General features: G+C 41.2%; 1 protein-coding gene across 12 annotated transcripts in view; it reads right to left on the reverse strand.

Annotated features, from left to right (window-relative positions):
- Positions 1–24,047, reverse strand: part of ATXN7 (ataxin 7) — a 147,882-nt gene that overhangs the window by 46,735 nt on the left and 77,100 nt on the right. For all 12 annotated transcript variants that reach the window (XR_015726657.1, XR_015726656.1, XR_015726654.1 and 9 more), the window contains one exon: positions 14,492–14,596. Coding sequence is in view for 7 of the 12 variants with exons in the window: in XM_045807526.2 (XP_045663482.1) it covers positions 14,492–14,596 (105 nt within the window). In the remaining 5 variants the exon portion in view is untranslated. The remainder of the gene's footprint in view (positions 1–14,491; positions 14,597–24,047) is intronic.

Raw genomic sequence — 24,047 nt, forward strand, 5'->3', positions numbered from 1 at the left:
GCGTCTGCCTTCGGCTCAGGGCGTGATCCCGGCGTTATGGGATCGAGCCCCACATCAGGCTCTTCTGCTATGAGCCTGCTTCTTCCTCTCCCACTCCCCCTGCTTGTGTTCCCTCTCTCGCTGGCTGTCTCTGTCAAACAAATAAATAAAATCTTTAAAAAAAAATAAAAATAAAAACTTCTCTCACTGATTGCTCTTTATAAACAGTGTCTTCCTGGTCTGTTTCCCTATCTCAGCCCTATTATACTCCCCCACAAAATTGCCCCCCCTTCTCAACCCCAAATCTTACTGTCAAATAGACATGGAAAAAATGGCCAACTGATCTGAGTTTTATGATGATAAAGGCTGTACACATAAATAGACTCGGATGACTGATAGTTCAGAATGAACACATTTAAATGTCAAAAGGAGGGGGGAAATTCCTCTAGAGAATCCCATCACCCCATAGAGAATATTTGGCAAGAAGTCACAAATTACATGTGTGGAAAAGATTTGGCCTGGAAGGGGTGGGAAAGAGTCATGAGGCATAGGAAATGGTTTCTATTAGACCAGACACACATTCTAAATTTACTCTAAAACAAAAGAATAGGAGCCACACTGCTTTATTTTCATGGCAATCATTCAGATCCCAGCTAAGGCAGCAATATTAAGATCCAGAGGGTTTTCTGAAACCTACTTTTCCCCCCCAGACTTCTTATAGTCACATTCAAACAATACAAAACTATGGTGGTCCTCAAAAAAAGATACCAGAACACAAGGTAAGGGGCATCAGCAGGTCTCAGAAACCCAGGATAAGAAAAATCTTTAAAAGATTTAGCAAAAATAGGAAGTTTAGGTTAATTCACCAAAGGTCTTCTTAAGCTAGAAGAAAAAAATCCACTGCTATTCTACCTGATTGCAACAGGTCTTAGCATTGTTCACTGCACCCACCCGCCTTCCCCAAGGGGTAGCTGAGGAGTCTCCTTGATGTCATCACCCACAGGACAAAACTGAGATAAGGGGCCCTTTCTCAGACTAAGCCTCAGTTCCACATCACTGCACCTGTCAGGCCAGACCCCAGAGTCCTCACTGTTCTCCCAGCACAAATGCTTGCCTTTCTAATGTTCCCTTTTGTAGATGGCGGTGGGGCAAATGGGGAAAAAAATCCTTACAACCCCAGCCAATTCATGAGTTCTGAGAACCACATCTTATCTGTAATTCTGATGAAAACTAGGGTGAATTTCAGCAAACATTCTTAATTGCTATAAATATACATCCATATTTAATTTCACAGTTAGTTGACCCTTGAACAACATAGGGGTTAGGGGAACTGACTCCCCATGTCCCACCACTGAAAATCTGTCTAATTTTTGACTCCCCAAAAACTTAACTATGAAAAGACTTCTACTGATGAGAAGCCTTACCGTTAACACAAAGCTAATTAACACATATTTTCTATGTTATACATATTACATACTATATTCTTAAAATGAGCTAGAAAAAGAAAATGTTATTAATTATAAGGAAAAGAAAATACATTTACAGTACTGTACTGTATTTACTGAAAGAACTCCATGGATAAATAGGTAAAATCTGCACAGCTCAAACCCATGTTGCTCAAGGGTCGACAGCATAAACAGGAAAGAAACAATTCAAACTTATTTTTAAGATCTATATCCAAAAAGGGATGAATGATAGTGTAAGCCAGGAAAATATAATTTTGTACAATAAGAATACATACAAATACATGAAAAATGGGCATAAAGCTTTAGATTAAATTTCTAAACACATACATTCTCCTCTCTGAATGGCCCAAGTAAAATGTTTAAGCAAATACTTAAAATACCACCTTGTTCTGCTTGGACAGCATTCTTATGATTTTATTTTCTACAAACCATCTTCCAATATCCTATCCAAATAAAGTTTATTTTGATACCAAGTTTCCCCATGATGGCTCATATTTAAGTGTCTAGGTCTAGGGACATGGTCACATTTCATTTTTCTTAAGAAAAAAATTCAAAGACTACAGACTAAAAAAAGACTGCAGACTAAAATACCATTTTAATAGAATAACATCCACGCCTTACAGACCAAAAATTATAGGTATCGGAGGTGTTGCGGGTAGTGTGCATTCATCAATTTTATTCCGGTGCACAAAGGGAATCCTGAACTGACAAAAATTCTTCTGTGACTGGCCTGCTCCCCACGAGCACACACGAGCAGCAGCAGCAGCCAGGAAGGGCAGCGCCTCGAGGGCTTCGGTTGAGGGGGCAACAGTCAGCAGTCTCCTCACTTTCAGTTGTGCGGCCTCGGCCAAGAGGCTTCTGTCCCTCAGGGTCTGCGTGCTCTCCCGGGCAGTGCTAAGACTGCCTCGTCCTGGTGGGCTGCGGTGAGGAGTAAGGCGGTAACGCACAGAACGCAGAGCCTGGCACCCCTTCAGTGCTCACTACCCGTTAGCTCTGACGATCGGAATCAAGAAGTGAGATGGTGGGCACCCATTTCAAAGAAGGGAGGAAGAGGAAAAAGAGGTTCCCACTGCAGAAATTAGTGACGTCCCTAACAAATCTTGGGATTTCCTAAATCAGATCCCAGAGAGGCCGGCAGGTGTCATTTGGTGTTCAGTAGAGCCACCAACACGCTGCTGGCAGCTGGGAAAGGCTGTGCCCCTGTCACTGGTGGTAGTCAGTCCTCCAGTTTACAGGAACACAAGTCTCCACGGACTCCACTTCAGTGTCTCAGCAGGCCGGGCAAGTTATAATTGGCCTTAATTGGCACTTACAGGAGCTTTAACATTCCTTACCTGCTGCCAAGGAACACTTGAAAGGGGGAGAAAGTATTTTCAAACTTGGAAATACCAAGCGATTCATTCAGCTGTGGGCCTGGAAGCCTGCTATCCAGAATCAGATTAGCTTCACCAAGAAATGTTGCTACGTTATTATCCAGTGCTCATTAGGTACTCATGCCGGATTAGGAGAGGTGGGAGATGAAGTTTAAATGGGGATAATTCACCTTGGGGGCTAATACCATGCAGCAGCCTTCCTCGGGCTGGCATCATCTGATCTTTTGGTGGACAGCTCTTCAGGGTTCAGCCACACTTCATGTGTGTATCCCTTTTCAACTGTTCCAATTGTTCAAAGGCAGGCAAATAAAGTAAGTATAACCTCATGGCCTGATTTACAGAGGCTTTGTGTTAACCACAGTCTGACCTCAGTCCAGTCATTATTTGATACACAAAGTGAACACTGTTAAAAGGTGACCAATCACACCAAATGCAATGGGGATTATGAGATCAGAAATAAAACTGACAACAGATTAAAATCATCAGTCCTGCAATTAAATTCACCCAAAACTGTTATCTTCTAGGAGCCTATACATTTTGCAGAGAGGAATCCCAGCCTAGCAAACCTAGATTTCTCCCCTAAGGTAAATTCCAAGCAGGATGAATAGAAATTTCCCACAGATGCCAGGAAAATTGCCTACGATTGCTTAAATAAATATTTTTTTTAAATTGTCACTCGTTTTTGAAAGATCTTTTTGCCTCGTATCATTCCATATTACTCAAATTCAGGAGATACGTGTCAACTCTGGTAGTAAAAAAGTTTGTGTGCTTGTTTCAGAAACTTGGTTCAAATTACAACCAATCGTGTGTGTGTGTGTGTGTGTGTGTGTGTGTGTAAAACACTTTAAGATGCTTTAGCAAAAGAAACTGAATTTTAGAAAGATAAATTAAAATACCTAACTCCTGATGGTGATACTCTCATACATGCCTAGTAGATATAAAGTACCACAGCCTTTGTGGAAAACAATCTAGTAGCAGCTACTAACAATGCCTATCAATATCCTTTCCCACCCAGGAATCCCTTCCTGAGACTCTAATCCCACAGAAACAAAGCCACCAGTAGTTAAGGACACATGTAGCAGGAGGGTTACTGTTACTTTGTTCACGGAGGCAAAATGCAGGAAACAAGTGTATGTTCACAGACAGAGGACTTCCAGGAGGAAGCTACTGCCCAGCCACACCTTAGAACAGTGAGCAACCATTAAAGGGGGGGGGGGGGATTAGCATTATCCTGGCCTGTGAATGAATTCCCATGTGGTACTGTTGAGTAGAAAAGAAGCGGAAGTGTGCATAATAGAATCCATTTTTCATAAAACTATGACCAAAAGTCCCTACTAATAAAACACAGGATTATATGTGTTCACGTAGATTTGTTAGCAGGAGAAAAAATATAGATGTATACTAAGTTATGTACTAACACTGTACCAAGTTACATAGATGGCTTACAGAAAGAGAAGACTGTTAGAGTTGGAAACAGCGGGTAGGGAGAAAGAGCCAATGAAATAAGAAAAAAGTAGTAGGCTAAATTGAAAATAGCATATTTGAGATTACATTTGTGTATCTATATAAAAATATATGTTTATATATTTAATATATTCATGCATCATTCAAAAAATCCATAAAGAAACTAATTTAACAAATTTTTGTTCTTAAAAAATGCACTGTGAAAGGAGCTGAAGAAAAATTCAGACAGCATTCCATTCTGGTATTACATCAAAGAAGCATATCCTGATTAGGGCTCCCATTTCATTTGTTTGGCTAAGCAGACTGGGATTCAAGTAGCACAACTGAGCACACTAAGAATCACACAGAAGAAAAGCCTATTAGCCACTCTGGCCAAACAGTATTTTAACATTCTAAAGCTCACTACAAATCTTCAGTATTAGAAATTCTAACAATCTTTTGAAAATATCAAGGTAAGAAGAGATAAGCAAATTTCATTCCAGAGTTTATTTCTGACCCTAGGAGACTACAGATCAGGAACTCTTATCATGTGTGATTAGGGGCTTACTGCTTGTATTTTAACTTCTAGAACTGATAGTTACCTTCCCTGATCTCTCTCTCTCTCTTTTTTTTTTTTTTTTAACTTTCAAACACACAAGAGGAAAAGGTATAAAATTTCTTTGAAATTCAATCTGCGAACTGTTGTTTTAATAACAAAATGTAGAAGTAAATCTAAAGACTGGGATTTCTATATACACGATGTGAAATGAGGAAGCCAAGAACTAAATTTAGCCACTCCTCCCTTGCCTCAAACCAGTTTGTTTTATGGGCTTGGACGAGCACATGCATGGGAGGAATTATTCCAGCCAGGTAGTAGTTGTTACAGCATAAAGAAGCAATAAAAACTCCCTCTTCTGGTCATATGGAAGACCACAGCTGAACAGGGTGGAAATAGCAGGTGTCTGTGTATTATAATCAGTAAACATACACATTAGTCTTGTGAAGTGACTCAGGAAAAAACACCTTTTAGCAAATATAACTAAAATGTGGCTTTATATACTGAAATATCCCCTTTAAAATCTGAAGCACAGCCATCCTGATGATTTCTATATATAGTAGACAGGTCAAGAAAAGCACTGGTAAATAAACAGTATTTATTTACTAATTGATCAATGCTGAAATGTGAAACCCACATTTTCACTGTCTTATTCTGGTGACACAAATCAGAACTGCTGAAGTAGTTCATTAAATCACAGTAATACTAACCTGGCGGGCAGCTCTGACCAGCCTCCACGTGGAGAACCGATACACTGAAATAAATGACAGATATTCCCAAAGAAGATTGTTCTTTAAAACACTGCCTGTCAGAATGCAACACTGAGAAACTACATGTCTACCAAGAGAGGACTGGTGAAATTAATTCAAATACACTAATAAAGTGGAATAATAGTCTTTAAAAAGAAGGAAGTAGTGTAGTATGAATTCACATGAAAAAGTAAGATAGGTTATTAAGTTAAAAAAGTAAATTTATAACACATCCAATGTTAATGTGTATGAGGGAACCAGAAATATGCAGCCAAATAGGTCTGTGTTCAGGGTCTAGAAACCTTCCAAGGGTATATGCCAAACTGTAGCCCTGAAAAGTAACACGGAGGACCTTTATTCATTCTGATTTCATATTTATCCTCCTCTTTCATATTTACTTTTCTTTTACAATGTATATTACTACGTTAATAATGAAAAAAAAATCAAAATGCCTGTGTTTTTGCTTTTGAACTGGTCTATTTCTGTTAGCTGAATGAGAAGCCGAGAAGTCCCAGGAAGGCACGCACATGCTCTCTCACGTCCCGGCATCTAGGACTAGGTAACTACCGTGCCACAAAACAACAACAAACTAAAAAGAATAAATGACCCTAAAGTTTGGCATCATTGCAGTAATTATTTTCAACCCCTACAATACTTAGAAAATGCCTTAAGACTGAATATAATACATCAAGGCTTTTTTTACTCAGGTCAGCATACCTCATTTACAACAAAAAGAAAAAAAAAGCCCCCACACAAATTGCAAGAACAACCCCCCTGGATCCATACACTAGGTAAATTCATCCAGTTCCTTGAGCCAAAAACCCCATGAGTCATTCCTAGTCCCTTCTTTCCCCATATTGCCAATCTCCAGTCCATCGGCAGGCCCTGCTGGCTTTCTACGTAGGCAGACTGCAATTCCAGCCACAACTCTCAGCTTCTGCAGCCTCTGCTACAATCTCGATCTAAGCTTTTTCTCCTGATTCGGCTCTCAACAGGACTGGGGCAAAAGAGCCCACCAACTGGTCTCCCTGATTCTGCTCTTGCCCCTATGTTCCAGAGAGCAACCATCAATCAGATCAGGACACTTCCCTGCTCGAAACCCTCCAGCGACTTTGAATCAACTGCACTATCCAATCCTGACCCTTTGGTGGCCTGTGGGGCCCAGAACCACTGGGCCCTGGTATCCCCTTTTCCAAACCTTAACCCAGACCCCTCGTGTCCTTACACGTTGCTTCTCAGCCTCCTCACTGGCCTTTCTGCCATGCGCGTTTTCACCTTAGGATCCCTGCACCTGCTATTTTCTCTGTGTCCAACACCAGTCTTCCACATCTTCACACGTCTGGCTCTTTTTCTCAGTGAGCTTCAAGATCAATACATCAGAGAAGCTTTCTTTGACTAGTCTTACCTAAAGGGTCTTTTGCCCTGGTGGTCATTCTTGCTCACATTATTCTTAGCATTATCACTACTTGAAGTAATCTTATTTTACTTGATTTTGTCTCCACCCTCTCTAACTAGAATAAAAGCTGCATGAGAGACACTTCCTTTTGTAGTTCAGTGGGAGCGATGCCTAGAGCCAACATTAGGTACTCAATAAATATTTGTTAAATGCATGAATAATATCACAGCCACTTTATTTTTCTTAAGCAATTGGAAAGGCAAATTAATAAAGGCAGAGATTCATTAAGAGGAAAAATCAATGCATTCTATAACTATAAATTTAAATGTTGCTCCTATAAATGGCATAAATAACACCACTTAAAGATACTGCTTATTATATAACCAAGGAAAAAAGATAAAATTGTATAAGCTAGGGACAAAGTGGTCCTTTATTTGATACCACTAAAGTTATATGAAAAAATTAATTAGCATTGTTTGGCTTGTGGCAAAGAGAAAATGAATTCACTGCATTTATTTTGTATCATGCTATTTTCAGTGACAAGAGGTTTAGGTCAAATGGTCAACTTCAAATTTCCACTGAGAGTTAAACTAACGTCCATCTTCATATCATTCACGTTTTGACGTGCGTGCTCTGGTTAGGTCCCTTCCCTGACTCGGCCATGACTGCTGGAGAAAGGCCCGGCCTATGTCTCAGAAGCAGAAGACTGAAGTATGTTTGGCTCTGCAACAGAGCCTGCAGAAATAAACATGCCAACCAATTCTCTAAAGAAGCTATAGAATGTTATGGGGCTGCAACAAAAAGAGGAGGAGCTTGGCTTTGGACTACTAGGATTTAGGGTTAAATAGAGTAGGAGAACAGGCCGAAGAGAAGTCCAACAACTATGCAAAATCAATTATCTACCTACTACCATTACATCTTCGAATTACTGAATGTTCTCTCTGAGGTAATGGGTTTACAATGCTGACCCAGCTACTCTACGCCAACTTTCAAGTTCTACCTGAGCTAGGACATCTGTCACTAATGATAGTTTTGTGATATGTGGAATTCATTACATCTTCCCTAGATTTTCTTTTAACTCTATACATCCTTATTACATGCAAGAGAAATAGATATGAGTCGCCAGAAAACCTGGCCTGGTACATTTTACCCACGTAAAAGAAATTTAACTTAGGAGTTTTATTTGTAAACTGGGAATACAACTACCCACTCAGTGGGTTACTAAGAACAGGAAATGAGACAATACATTCAACAATGCTTTGTGAATCACCAAATACTATTAAAAATCATCACTAGTCTGTGGACTTTTAGATGAACGGCAATCCTGAAAAGATTAACTATCGCTAAAAGTTTCAAAGTAGAAAAAGGCCCAGATTATAAAAATGCAGTGGCCAAATTTAGCCAGCACATTGGACAGAACAAAGAAACATTTTTCTTTTTCTTTATCCAAAAACAAAGTTACTTAATAACCAAATAAAATAACTCATTCAAAATACCTGAAATTGTTACTTTCAACCAGATGGCGAAAGGGGAAGGGTGTTCTTTATTAAACAGCAAAACCTCTGCTTTGTGATGCAGATTAATTCAATCAAATGATAGCAATCACTGGTCACAACCATGTGAAATGCTGTCAACAATGGGAATCAGCATTTATGCCAGAACCAGCCCATCGGCTCTCACAGATTAAGACTCATTCTACTCGTACACTAACATTCTTTGAAACCAATTTAATTAGCTCAAAAAAGTATGAGTAATTTCTGTTTACTCATCTTCTGATGAAAATTACATTTTTGAAAAATATAATATATGCTGGCATCTAAAAGAATCCAAACCACCTCAGTGCACTTCAAGGAACATTAAATCCAAGCAATGTGTGCGGCTGTTAATTTTGCAGGATCGTAATATCTCCAAGCAGAGAAAACTGTAAGATCACAGCAGTGTTTCTGCTAACGCTACTTTCACAAAGTTAAGAAAAAGCCAGACTTACAATATTCCACCCACCCCCACCCCCCCATCTATAAAAAGAGGTCTCAGAGTGGAAGTATGTTTTACACTGAAGACCAGGCTCGCATGCCACTCATGGTGACTGGCAGGGGCTCAGTACATAACCAATACATAATACCAACTGATAAAAGACCCAGGGTATCTGTCCTTTGTGATCTTTTTGCAGATCAAAATGCGACTTGAGAATCTGCTTCGAAGCATGATAACTTCCTAGGGCTAGGGTTGGCCTCAGTGCACAGCTCCTTAAACATGAGAGGAAACCAAATCCAATAGCTTGAGCCGGTGTTTCCTAAAACATGGAGTACGGATCACTCTCCATCATTAACAACATTAAATCTCAAGTGACAACTTACTCCTTTTCTAAATCTCTTTCAATTCTTCTGATAACAAACATCACACTACCGGGTGGATAACACTTGCCTAAAATGTGCTAGTCTCCTTTTCCACAAAGGGAGCAGGCCTCAGGGCTCAGAGCTAGCACTGGCAAGAACATCAACAAAGAATTTAATCATCTCTTCACTTTATTTACTTTTACACTTAGCATCTATGGCAAACAACACCAGTCTTCCTGTTGATGATTCTGGTAAGGTTTTCTTTGTAAAGGATTTATTTAAATAGAAGTGGTTTGATTTAAAGAACAATATTAAGTGGAATTATGTAAGCAAATCATACATAGAGAACCCAAATGATGGAGGAAAGGTGGCAGAGGTACACGTGACTACGAGGCCTTGCTCAGGGACTCAGCACTGAGCCAAAAGGTGAACAAATGGGTCAACTTAACTAACCTGGGGCAAAATACTTGAACAGCTGACATTCAAGCAGGATTTCAATTTATTAGAGATTCTAAATGTAGCACCTGTCCAAGTCGAATTAACAGCATTCACTTATAGCACCTAGGTAAGATCACCTCATGTCTGCCTAAAAGACAGGTTGAGAGGAATTAAGGTATTCTGCATAAGCAAACTCAAAGAGAAGCAGCAAAGGGCAGCACAAGCACACCGCGTGTCAGAGTCACTTGGGAAGCTCTTCCAAAATGGAATCCCAAAGGTACCCCACAAATCAACAGCTAATGCAACCTGTTCAGATCCACAGCCAATGTCTGTAAATAGGACTACACATTTTATGCTCTTCAATAGCCAGTTTAGGACCAACACATTTATTACTGAGATTCCCACGTTGGTAAACAACATCAAAGAAGCGTGCTTCTGGCCCTAAGGAACGTCACCGTCTCAGCCCTCCTCCATACCCAAGGTTTTAGAGGCAATTAACAGGACATTTCCAGCATGTAATAAAAAGTTAAAAATCAGTTTAAAAAAACAAGAGCCTCCTCTCGTGCCATCCTTGCTAGACTCAACAAATTTGTGAGTGCCAATCTACGTCAGTCACTGTGCCAAGCACCAGCAATACAAAGCAACAACCCTGACAGAGTGGAGGGATCTGCTGCGATCAGTACATCCGGCCAGCCTGTGGGTCAGAATCAGTCTCCAGAGTGGTTTAGAATGTAGACTGCTAGGTCCCATCCAGAGATTCCCATCGATCGGAATGATCCTTGGGAAGCTGCCCATTTAGAAAGCTCCTCTCTGATTTAGATGCACAGCAGGTTTGGGATCCAACGACTCAAATTATACTTTTAAATTTGAAATTAACAGTAAGGAACATCTTGCTCTCAAAAAAACCGAGTAACTAAAGGAAAATATGAAGTATCCTGGACTACTTCAAAACATTAAAACACCATCAAGAAAGTATGATATTACTACACAGTGGTCCAAGAAAAAAAAGCAATCTATACAATGAAAGCAAATAGACCTATGAGAAACTGGGAATGCCAAAACGACACTACCATCAATCAACATCATTGCTCACATGGAAATCCTGGTTAATCGTTAGCTCACAAAAAGGCAGTTCAGCTAGCAAAAAAGTGTATTATCTCTTACAACTCTTGGTAATTAGCTGCTCAACAATTCACAGTAACATTACCACCAACACGAACCGATTTACAAGCCTTGTCGCTACTGTGGCTTCCTTCTCTGTCCTGGCAGCAGTGGTTTTAAAGGAACTGCCTGTTGGATTTTGCAGCAACTGCTCACTTGTTCATAAAAGTCACAGATAGATCATCAGTAATACATTAATTCACAGAAGACTGCCCACACATTTTCACCAATTCCATGCAGAGATAAGAAAAGAGAATCCCTCCATTGGCAGGTAAGGATTCTTTGTAATACCTAATAAATAGACTATAATGGCCACTGAGAAGGATTTTGATTTTGAAAACAACATGTAAAAATGGGCCTTTGGGAATTACAACAAAAAAACACATGGGTTCCAAAGAAAACCTTTTCCTGTTATAACCCTTATCCCCAAGGATAGAAGAGACCCTGGCAGCACTGGGAATGCTTCTTGGTACTGGAGACCCCCTGCCCCCCGCTCCTTCTCTCCAGGTGAGTGGTGTGTCGGTCCCAAATCTCTCCAGGGTCATCACATGGTGCCTCCCTCGACTTCATGCAGTTGCACCCAACCCATCACACCTACTCATGTCCAAACCTCCTGTTTGTTTGCCATCAGCCTTCAGAGGAAGTCCTTCAACATTTCCCAGACCAAAACCTCTCTCAGAACACTTGGGCCCCATCTTTCTGCTAGGGACTCTTCTCTATTAAAGCTTTAATATTTCCCTTGCCACTAGAGGGACCAAGGCCCCCCCTACCCCACACAGTGGCTTTGTCAGTCCCATCCCAGGCCTGGTGTAACCACAGAAGGCCTGTGAGTATGTGAATCTTGCATTCACATCTTCTCATTCACATGTTTGAAGTGACCACCATTCCTTTCTCCTTCAACAAGTTATCTTATTAGAAGATACTGAGTAGACTAGGTACTAGCAGAGAAAAAGGGTAAAAATGTAATTTTATGGGACTCCCTCACCCTTGCCGCCAATATACTGACATTCATAAAGAGAGTGAGAGAAAGAAAATCATCTCCAAAAGATGTGCTGGAACAACTATGTGAAGGGCTGTGGAAGAGGGGACCAAAAGGGCCCCTTTCCGCCTAAGGGAGTCCTGGAAGAGGTAACACCTTTTCAGTGGGCTTTGCCCCAAGCTGCAGCTGTTTTCACACTGCCATTTGCCCTCTCACTCCCTTTTGATCCACTCCGACCCCACCAATCCTCTCTGGAGGACCACTAAGTCATTACTCTGGGCCTAAGAAACCTACAGCAGGTCCCCACTGACACATCAAGGCCAGGGGCGTCAAATGGGCACTGAGGCTCTGAGAGCTAGTCCCAGTCTATCTCGGCACACTGCTCATCCACGTGTGGGAACATCAGCCCTGGCCAATGGAGACTCCATGCAGTCCATTCCAGACAGCGTGGAATTTCCTGCCTCTGTGCTTGCTCACATCATCGCTCCTGCCAACCTAGGGCCACCAAACATGGCTGTTCCTCACACAAACTGTTAAGTTTTATATATGGTAGCCCTATCTATCGCCATCAAAACACTTCCCATTTTAGGGGATTATAAATGATTTTTAAAAAGTATTTTCTGCATCTTCCACAATGGACATGTATTACATACCTAAAAACAGAAGGAAAACATCTGCACATGGGACAACAGATCCATTCTACTCTTCAGAATCGCCTAACCCGAAGGCAATGTTCTCTAAGAAGCCTTTTCATCAAGAAGCAATTTGTGTTCCTCCTTATTCTTAAGACCCTGGACTGTTTTTTGACGTTCGACACAACCTTCCTGTATCCACAGCTGTACTTTTCTCTCCCTCTCTCTCATACCTATTATGTGTCAGGCACTGTATGAGGCGCTTTACCATGTTGTTTCATTTATGGTCACTGAGAACCTATGAGGTTGCTATTACCATTCTGACATTGTAACAAAGGAAGCTGGGGTTGGAAAACTTGCCCAGGCCAAATGACCAACTACGGATCTTGCAAGCTTAAATTTAAATCCAATCTAGTTTGGCTTCAAAATCCTGAACTCCAAAATATTTGGCAACTGATTAACTGCCTTTTCTAATAGTAACCATTATGACTCTTAATCAGCAAGACAATATCTTATTCACCTCTGTACTCACTCTAGAGCCTACCCCAAGGCTTTACTCAGAATCAGAAACTCAAAAAACCTTTTTCTGGTTATAAAATCTATTCCTTTAGGAAAACATGGTGGCATGTTGATATGACGGCGTGACTCTTAAAACAACTGTTGTCCCAACAGCAAGCCTTGTAAGTTTTAGCCTTAAAATGCATCTCAAAGTTTTAGCCTTAAAATGCAGCTCTAGTGCCCCACCTTAGCCTTTAGTCTGTTATCATGTCTTCCCTTTGAATGCTTTTCCCTGCTTCTAACCTTCTCCTGCCATTTATTCTCAGCAAATTCACCAGTGAGGTGGGCCTGCGCCACTTTCTTATATATTATGTCCTTATATATAAGTCCTACAATGCCGCCAAGCTTCTTACTGTGGCTTTCAAGGCTGTGCACAATCAGGGTCCCTGCCCACAAGGGCAGACCTCTCTAGTCTCTACTTCCCTTCACTAACTACCCTCCACTTACGGTGGGCAGCCGTGCGCCAGCCCCTCTCTCTGTTTAAGAATGCTCTTATTCCAGCCTGCCACATGGGTGGCTCCATCCCATCACTTATAGCTCGGGTCACCAGGGTCTTTAGAAGCTTTGCTTAAACACTCTATCTATAGAAGGATCCCATTGTTATTCTGTCTCCAGCTTCCATCTGGAGTACTGAGGACAATGAGGAAACAACTCACAGTTGTTTAAAAAGCATGTCTAGTTAGTTTTGCCTGTCTCTTAAGCTAGATAGTAAACTCCAAGGAAATAAATAAGGATACTATACACACCCATGCCTGAAACAAGGTGTTTCTTCTGAGCTGTTATTGAACCCATATCAAACTATGTTTTTAGGTGGCATTATGACAATGCAAAACCATCTTATATGGATTCTTCCATGATTAAACACCCAGACAACAGGCGTGGAGCCTAGAAGACCAGGGAGGGCTCAGGGGTTCATGAAATCCCTAAAGACACAATGCTTCATTTCTAAGTACATATGCATTTTAATGGAGAAGGTGTGATAGCTTCATCATATTCACAAATTAGAACATCATGTCAAGCTGGATTTAGAACTACTGAACTTGGAAATTTCAAAATCACATTTCCTTTAAAAAAAAGACATATATCCACACTGCATATATATAATTTTACCATCCACTAAATTCACAATCATGAGGTCTAGAAGGAAATAAACCTTTCACTATACTGACTCAATATTTCAAGAGATTTTATGAAATACATTTTTCCTTGTCCAATTTCAATAAATTAGAAAATACACATCACTTTCAATAAAATTCAGAAAATACCCAACATCTGATAGGCATTAACCCATTCGATGAATTAGAAAGCCTACCTCCTGACAGAGGGAGGGATATTATATCCTATCCATGCTGTCACTGGCCCTCAGTTTAATCCTGCTTTACCTTTTACCCTCTAATAATGATTTTTAAATGGTTAAGCACTTACCGTAATGTGATTGAAATGCCTGCGGTTTGACAACCTGATTACAGTCGTTACACACCACCAAGTAGAAATCATCATGGGCTGGACACAGACCAAATATTGGCATGTCTGCAACAAAGAAAGAGAGCATCACTCACTCATCTGGTTCTGATTAATACGAAACCATTTAGGCTAGCAATACTTTCTAAAGGAGCTGCCTTAAGATAAAGTATACCAGTTCAAATGTTACTCCAGTAACATTTAAAAGTAACTGATGTGGCACCAAGAGAGAAATCAAATCAGGCTTACAGAAACACTGTTTAGAGGATTAAAATAAAAAGGCACCAAAAATCATCAGTATGAGGTAAAACAGACAAATCTATTAAAATGCAAACAATGAATACACTCGCACAATAAAGCAACTTTAGATGAACTCCACCAAGGGTTAGGGGTAAGAATCTGCAACCACATAAAATGCTTAGCAATTCAGAAAGCTGTATCATCTAATGGTTTTATTTGTTTAACTATGCATTCTATTCCAGCCATCTGGTCTCTGAGTTCTATGGAACAGTTAAGAAAGGAAGCAGAGGTTTCACTGAAGAGTAAAATTGCCAGTTTGGTCAGTATGTAATACAAAGAAGATTATTTTTATACTCTTTTTTCAGGTCATAAGAACCTCTAGTCATTTTGCTCACATACTGATGCTCCTGAACACATGGAACTTTGGTACAAACACCACATTTCATACATTAATCTCAGCTCAGTTACTAGAACAGGGCAAGATACAAGTTAGATTTTTTTATGGTTAAGAAGTTAATTAAAACACAGATGTAACACTAAACTATCTGTATATACACAAAAACTGAAAGTGACTTGATATTTGGTAATATGTGGTTAACTAAAAGGTCCTAGCCATGGATAATTACTAATTAACAATAATCTAGGGAGGGAACAGTACTAACATTTCAGATCCAGAATCTAATCTCTTAAATATTTCAAAATTGGTGATTTTAGGGGTGCCTGGCTGGCTGAGTCAGTACAGCATGGGACTCTTGATCTCTGGGTGGTGAGTTCAAGCCCCACATTGGGCAAAGGGATTACTTAAAAAAAAAAAAAAAAAAAAGACAACCGCTGATTTTAAGTATTGTACACTATTTAGACTATCTGCACTGAATGGATAATTAGCAAATTTCAATTGGACAAATAGTTCAGTAGACCAAATACCAAGTTTAAAGGGGGAAAAAAGATCTAAAACTAATTAGCATCTGTTTTCTTTCCTGTGAGATCTAATTTCACACTTTCTCCAGCTTGGGTGGATCATGGTAGTTTTAAAGGAAAAAGAAAATGCCCTGAGGAGATGTAAAGTGATCATAGCCTCAAAGCATCAAATTACTGATCTAATATTACACATGGATATAACTCAGATTTTCTTAAACAGCTTCTATTACACTGAATTGCACAGATCACTAGCTATAAATCTGAAACATACCAAGGACCAACAAGATTTTGGGATGCAGGGGCAGCACTGAGCAGTTTCTAGGTGCTATATGATCTCATTCTTCTCTCACAACCACCTAGGTACATACCATTACAACCCCACTCTAAAAAGGAGGAAACTGATTCACAGAGAGATGAAGTACTCTGTCTACGTCAGTAGCTGGGATTCCATTCTGACTCACAACAATGGCTTGGATCTGGTCCCTTGAAGATCAGAAGAACGTGATTTCTAGAAATTCCTTCCAGTTTCCACCTCCATTAAGTTGGAATGTCAGCGCTGAACACCTTTGATAAACTGATTAGATAATGCAAGAAGCTTCTAGTAGACTACTGACTTCCGTGACTAAGCTTAATAATTTAATGAAAAATAAGAACCAAACAATGTGCTATTTTCCTTGAAAGCATGCCCACATTGAGTTAAAAATAGTACATATGGGAGAAAAGGAAAGGTTATATTCATGCAATGATCAACATGTAATAAGCCATTTTCCATGGCTACAATTTCTTGACATGACATTTCATTTTAAAAATAAAATATACATAGTTTCCTTTAAGTTCCATATACCCCTCTGCTAAATGCCTCCAATACAAGACCAAATGAGAAAGAAAACCTGAATTACAGAATGTAGCATTCATAATTTGCAGCTGTGAAGTATGAAATGTCTATAAATATCAAATTAACAGTTCATTAATGAAATTGACTCAGTTTTATTAATTAAACAGTAGTTAAAACAGCATTAAATTAAGTGGTCTCACTTTAGATTTAGGTGACTGCAATGTGCTGGTTTTGTGTGGTTTCCCACAGCACTCAATGTTAAGCAATGTTGTTTAAAATGTATCACTTGACAGACACCAAATACTTCTGGGGACTAGCCCCCCTACCCCTTTATAAATAAAACAACTTCAAAAAATTAAGAACTGTACCAATCCTTCCAAGTAATGGCAATTCAACTAGCTACAATAACCTTTATATAAAAACTGTTCTTTTTTGCTGTGATTCCTTTCTTCCTTTTGTGAGATTTAGAAACACTAGTAAAAATAAGAAGGTAGGGGTCATTCTGTAAGGGACCAGGAGTCTGTACTTCCGTAAAAACTTTAATTTCCTCCATAACTTAAGATCATTTGCAATCGATGATGACAGTAAATAGGATAAACAGTTGGCCTTTACTGAGAGACTGCTATGTACCAGGCCCTGTGCTAAAGGACTTTTTATATGGTTTATCCTACAATAAAATCCTCATGTTACCGATAGAGACATGAACTTGTCTACTATCACCCACCAAGAAAGCATAACCAGAACCCAAACTCAGGTGTGCTCCGTGAGCTCAGTTTTTAATATCTCACCAGCACATCACACTCCCTAAAAAGCCTGCCTGGGCACATATGATGGTATGTGCCCCCCCACACACACACCCACTGAAAGAAACATGGTACATTTAAATCCAATTCATGCTACTCTCAGAAATCAAGTTCTAGTTGTGAAAATCTAAAGCAACTTTAATTTTAGCTTTCTAAATTCTTTACTTTCAGATATCCATATTTGGAAATAAGCTAGAAGACACAAAATAATTTAAATAAAATGTCTTCAGGAGAAAAAAAAAAAGACTTCTATATCCTTTTTCTGCACTGGGACATTCCAGAGGCCTTAGCAACAGGAACAGAATGTGGAATGTTGTGGCAACAGAGAAAATGAAATTTTTGTGAGAGACAGTATGTATGTTTCTGAATATTTTTAAAGCATAAGTTTATAATCAGCCTATCTACAAATTAACATATAAAACTTGCCCAAATGCAAGGAGGTAAAAGATTGATCTAAACTAAAAAATGAAAGAGAGTTGATAAAAATTAGTTACTATTGAATTTTTTAAAAGTTTATAAAATACACTGTATACATACAACTTAGACCATTATATACTTCAAAATAATGAAACGTTTTTAAATTGTACCTGGCTCCATGGACTCTGAAATAGTTTGAAGAATGGATTTTATTGTGTGTAAGCCCTAAATCTTTTTCAGGATTCAGGTCACTCCAATCTTCCACTTAGCAAGTAGCCCAGCACCCACACCTAGGCCAGCATGTACTTTGGAGACCCCAGGCCAGCACACTAGGAAGGCCTGGGTTTAAGCACATAGACACATGAGCAAAACCTCCACAGGCAAATGTACAATGAAGGCTCTCTGCCTGAAACCAGACCCTAAACGGGAGGGAATGTATTCAGTTACTTTGGTGCTACTATCCCCATTTTGAGAACTGAGTCCAACAACAGAACGTGTGTGCTGTAAGCAAAGCATTCCACCTTTGTAGTACCCTGGCTGTCTCCCTTCTCCCATGCTCCCCAATTTCTACATGCCAATGACTCCCACATTTCCGTCTCTAGCCCAGATGGCTCCTGAGCTCTGTCTAGACTCATATATCCAACTGCCTACTAGACATTGCCATCTGGACGTCTTATATACATCTCAAAAGGAATAAGCATGTCCAAGAGAGCTCCACTTTCCACCCTACCCTGTTCCCATCCCCCAAAACTTTCCCTCTCTTGGGTAAATGACTATTCATCTCTTTGATTGCTCAAACTAAAAACCCAGATGTCATCTCTGACTCCCCACTTCCTTCATCACATCCAGGCCACCAGCATGTCTGCTTGGCTCTACTCTAAAATCTCCATCCACTTCTCTCCATCATCTAAGCTGCTGCTGTAGAGCCCTCACCAGCACCTTTCTGATGGACTATGGAAGAAGTCCAACTACCAGCTGGTCTGCAATCTCTTCCACACGGCCGCCAAACTGATTCTTTGAAGTCCTCCAGCAGATCACATCACTACTATTAACATTTCTCCAGTGGCTTCCCGCTCCTCTAGGAATAAAATCTCACTTCTTACCATAGCCACCAGGGCCCCGCCAGATGTTCATCCACCTCCCTCTCACTCTCTGTTCCCTTATTTCCTTCCTGCTCCTCTCTCCTTGGCTCACTCTGCTCCAGGCACACTGTCCTCCATTCTCTCCTTAGACCCAGAAAGCTATTGTCAGCTAGGCTCTGCCCTTTCTCTCTTCATAAAATGCCTGGTACATTCACACCCTGCCAGGTCTGTCTCAGCTGTCTTCTCTTCAAAGAGCTCCACCTCTCCCCCCCCCCCACCTACCCAGTAGTTACTCTCTATCACAGGTATTGTGAGCAGAGTGGCTAACAGAGAGGACCACTCCCTATTACTTTGAATCCAGTGTGTCCTTAGGCAAGTATATAAGCTCTTCAAACTTCGGTTTCTTCACATGTCAAATGGTAATGATAAACAGTACCTAGTTTACTGGGCACTTCACAGGACGGAAAGATTAAGACAGTTAATACAGGGCGCCTGGATGGCTCAGTCGGTTAAGTGTCTGCCTTCAGCTCAGGTCATGATCCTAGGGTCCTGGGATCAAGTCCTGCATCAGGCTCCCTGCTCAGCAGAGAGTCTGCTTCTCCCTCTCCCTCTGCCCCTTCCCCTGCTCCTGTGCTCACACTCTCTAATTTATAAATTCTTTAAAAAAAAAAAGTTAGTACATGCAAAGCTCTAGGAGACCTTAGACATACTCACAGAACAGCCCCCTCCCCACCCTGTGAGATAGGAGTCATACACTCACACTATTGCTCAGGAAACTAAGGCACACAGACATCAAGACCTTAGAAGCTAGTAAGTAGCAAGAGTGGACATTTGAACCCAGATGTGCGGGGCTCACAAGCCCAAGCAATTCCCAATGTTCTCCCAGAAACACTGCCTAAATCTGCCTCCTCCATGCCACTCCCACTTCAGGTACCCATGGTGGTGGCCTCCACACACCAGCTCTCCTAACAGAACCAGGGTTTCTTCCCTTTTCAGCCTCCCCCACCCTACTGCCAAAGCTACAGACCTACAAAGCAATAACACTACTCCTCTCCTTGAAGCCAATGCTGGCTCCAAAACAGGGCCTGGACCCCTGACCAACCTCTCCTCGACCAAGGCCCCTCCCTAGCCCTCTGGCTTCTCCCATCTCTCCAGTCTGAGTCAACCGGCTCCAGTCTCAAGACTGCCTGGCCTCCTCAGAGCCTGCCTTGTCTTCCCACAATCCTATCTTTTGGCCAGAACAGTTACTGTAGCAAGGAAAGCTTTCCCCTCTTCTTCCTGGAACTCCCACCATTTAATAAGAACCAGTTCCACTGCCCTCTCTGCTGTGCTCTTACTCATACCATTCATTATCCCACTGCAGTCCTTCGCTCACTGATTTATGATTTATGAATGGTAAGCTATAAGCAAACACCTCTGTAGTCCTGCCGGACAGCAGACTTCTTGCCTTCCCTAGCAAGGATCCTGAGAAGCAAGTTCTCACTGTGTTTGTGAAGTAATGACCAGCATTCAGAACTCTTCCGCAGCTTCCAGTTGCTCTTAGGATAAAAACTGGCCCACGAGGCCTTGAACAGCTTTGACCTGCCTCCCTCCGACTGGCTCTGCACAGCTGGCCCTGCTGGCCTTTGATTTGTTCCTGGAGCACATCATGCTCTCCCCTGCCACAGCACCCAGGCACCTGCTGTTCCATGTGCCTGGAACCACCACCTTCTCCACATCTTTACCTGGCTTGTTGCTTTACTCGGTTCACTCTCAGCCTCGAGGTCACTGTTCTGAAGACTTGGCTAGGCAGGCCCTGTTACATGTTCCCAGAGCACTGCCTTTGTTAGCCTTGCCACAATGCACCATGCCCAATTTCTAACAATCCATCTAGCCGTGTGAATCTTAATCTCCTCCCACTAGAAAAAGTTCTGTATTTGTCTGGCTTCCTGCTCTAGTGACAGTGCCTGACAACGCCTAACTTGACCAATAGGAAGCAGCAAATAAGTACATGTCATACATTACTTGATGAATAATAAGTGAAGTATTAAAGTCCCTGTGGGGCCATCATAAGTCAAGGCTATAATTGTGGCTTTATGTCATTTAATGACAGAGTCATCCACTAGAACTGGTATGCCACTTTGTGATACAAACATTCAAGGTGTGAGAAGGTTTCCCTTGAACACACGATCGATCCCATTCCTGGAGGCCATTTCTGGAAAAAAATCATGTTTCAGGGTCTGATTCTCAAATACGCACATCAGCGATTTCTCTTTCACAGTATGTCAGTGCAGTAATGAAGAGCAGTTGTGGAGTCACTACTTGGATTCGAGTCCTTACTCTTCCTCTCACTGGCTGTGTGATCATGGTTTTACATTGTTTAACCTCTTTGAACTTCAGTTTCCAAGTCGGTAAAATACAGTTAACAGGACCTGTATTTCAAAGTGTTATTTTGAGGCTTAAATGAACTAATCCATGGGGAGCACTCAGTGCTGAGCATGTAGCAAATGCTCAATAAATGTGAGCAAAAAAACCCAAAAACATAAAAATATATACATAGTAGCAATGTCCACTGCAAGGGCCCCAGCTCTCACTAATTAAACTGACAGAAGACTGATATATACACAAATAGGGACTACTTTACAACGTGAGCTGAACGCTCAAGTGGTCTCCCGCTCCAACTGCTGACCACACACTCCCCGCTGTAAGCAGTGAAAGGCAGTGGGGCAGCAGAGGCAGCTCGCTGGCACCCCTCTCCCTGTGAAGGGTCAGGGCCCATGCTTCAGAGTTTAAGCTATACCCTTGCAAGCCAGCGAGAACCCAAGATAATAAGTGAGGAAGCCACATGATAGAAAAGGTCACTGTGGCATGAGTGTGGATCAACTAAGATAACGGGGGGGGGGGGGGGACAGATCAAGGACAGTGGTCCCTAAGGGCTGATGCAACAGAGACACAAAATGCCTGTGCGATGAAAACGGGGGAAACCCGGCTGAAGACAAGTTCTGGAGGACCCTGTCAAGCCCTCGGGAGATTGTGGGTGGAGTGTGAGGCCAAGGGAGGAAGCCAAAGATGGGTCTGCAGTTCCTTCCTCACTGCAGCTAACGTAAACGTGTGGACCATGGGAGACCCAGATGGAAGAACTTTGTAAAGACAACAGAGCCTGGTGGTTAAAGGCACAGCCTCCGGAGCCAGATTGGCTACATTCAGACCTCAGCCATGCCATGCCACCTACTAGCCTTTACTCAGTTCCCTCATCTATAAATGGGTCAAGTAATCATAACCACCTCATAGGTTGTTGAAGGGACTAATGAATATAAAAGGCTTCAATGGTACAAAGTACTTTAAAATGTGAGCCATTTTTATCATCTTCCCTATCACTGCTCTCTGGTCTTTGATCATAGTAGCTCTATGTTCCCTTCCACCTATTCCAACCCCCACCCCCTCCCCACAGCACCCAGTGATGTTTTTAAATCAAAATATCTCCTAGGCTGACTTAACCCCTTAGTGGTTCTCCAATGTAGTCAGAATGAAAACCAATGTTTAGAAGGCCCTCCCTGCATGACCTCAGCAACCTCAAGACATAGTACTCACCTGTAATTTCCACTCCAGAATTCTCATCTCCTTGACAATTACACCAACATGCCAATCACTGTCCCACCTCAGGGCCCTTGCTAACTCTGTTCCCTCTGTCTGGAATGCCTTGCCTGGCTGGCTCCAGGTCTCAGCTTACATTCCAACAGAAGCACCTTCCCTGCCCACCCCCATTTAAAGCAGGCCCCCAACTCTTCAGATAATTCCTCTCTTCACTCATTAGTTACTTCTTATTTGTGTTTTGGCTCTTTCTCTTAGATGTAAGCTCCACGCGGGTGGGTGCCCTGCACATCATCTGCACAGCACAGTGCCTGGCACACAACAGGTTCTGAAAAAAAAGAATCTGAGAAAGCCCTCTGCATCAGACTCCCCGAGTTTAAATCCCAATACCATCATCACTCACTAGGACTGTGACCTTGAACAAGTCCCCCTGCTTCAGTATGCTCATCCATAAATTGGAGATGATGCTAGTAGCTATCTTAATGGGTAGTTACAAGGATAAAATTAGTGTACATAAAGCTCTTAGAACTGTGTCTGACATGTGCTAAGTCTGCCTTACCTATTATGATTCTAATTATTTCTACTTTTACTGTCAGTGAGCTACACTGGCCACTGCTTCCAATCTCTGCCATCTACAGCCAGCACTTCTTAGGATACTATGTATGAAGTGCCTACAAGTATCATGGCATCATTCATTTATTCATTCATTTACTCACATATTGAATCCCTACTATGCCTAGACACCATTCTGAGTACTCGGTACATATCAGTGGACAAAAATTATAACAAGAAACCCTAAGAAGCATTAATACATAAGACAAAAATAATAAAAGTTTACAATTACTGAATGCTTCCTATGTTCCAAGTACAGCACTAAGTATTACACCATCTGATCTTCACAATACTACCTGCCTTTCAAGGTTACAATTCCCATACTTCACCAAAAAAAAAGCAAGAAAGCACAAGGAGATTACCTGCCTTAAGTGACAGAGTCAGGAGGTGGAGGAGCTGGGATTTGAAGGTGACTTTCAAAAGTACATGTTCTTCTCCACCTCAGTACACAAGCCTCTCCATTACTCAGTGCCCTCCCTACCTCTCTCAGGACATCTCTGCTCTTCTGCCATGTTTAATCAAAGCCAACCAAGGCATCCTAGCAGAGAGTGGACTGTTTCATCTACCTCTGCATGGTCTGCTCTCATTGCTCCTCAAAGTTTCCCTTAGATACTAGGACGCTCAGCCCCGTTAGTAATCTGAAACACTTCTAAATAACCTGACAGACCTGGAAGGCTGGTCTGCACATACTAAGCTTTTACTACAATCAGTCCAAAATTTATTTCAAATGCTAACTCTCAATTCTAGAATGAAAGTAATATCAATAACCTAAAAAAAAGTTTTTAATTGCTATTAAATGAGCTTTAAGGTCTCAACTGGGAAAGGATAAAAGAGAATTTTATTCCTACCCTTCACAAACACTTCTCCCAAACTCATATCCTCTGCTCCAATAACTAAAAGAAATCAGACTTTCCTTTGGCCATAAGATGTTAAACAATGGAACCAACTAGGGACAAAAAGGTCAATCAACAGCCTGCTAAGATATATGTAATTTGGAGCCCTATTTGAACTAAAGCAGTCAATAAAGATTGGATTAAAAAAGA

The sequence above is a fragment of the Ursus americanus genome, chromosome 14 (assembly GCF_024610735.1).
Source record: "Ursus americanus isolate L20-20 chromosome 14, mUrsAme1.1.p, whole genome shotgun sequence".
NCBI lineage: Eukaryota > Metazoa > Chordata > Mammalia > Carnivora > Ursidae > Ursus > Ursus americanus.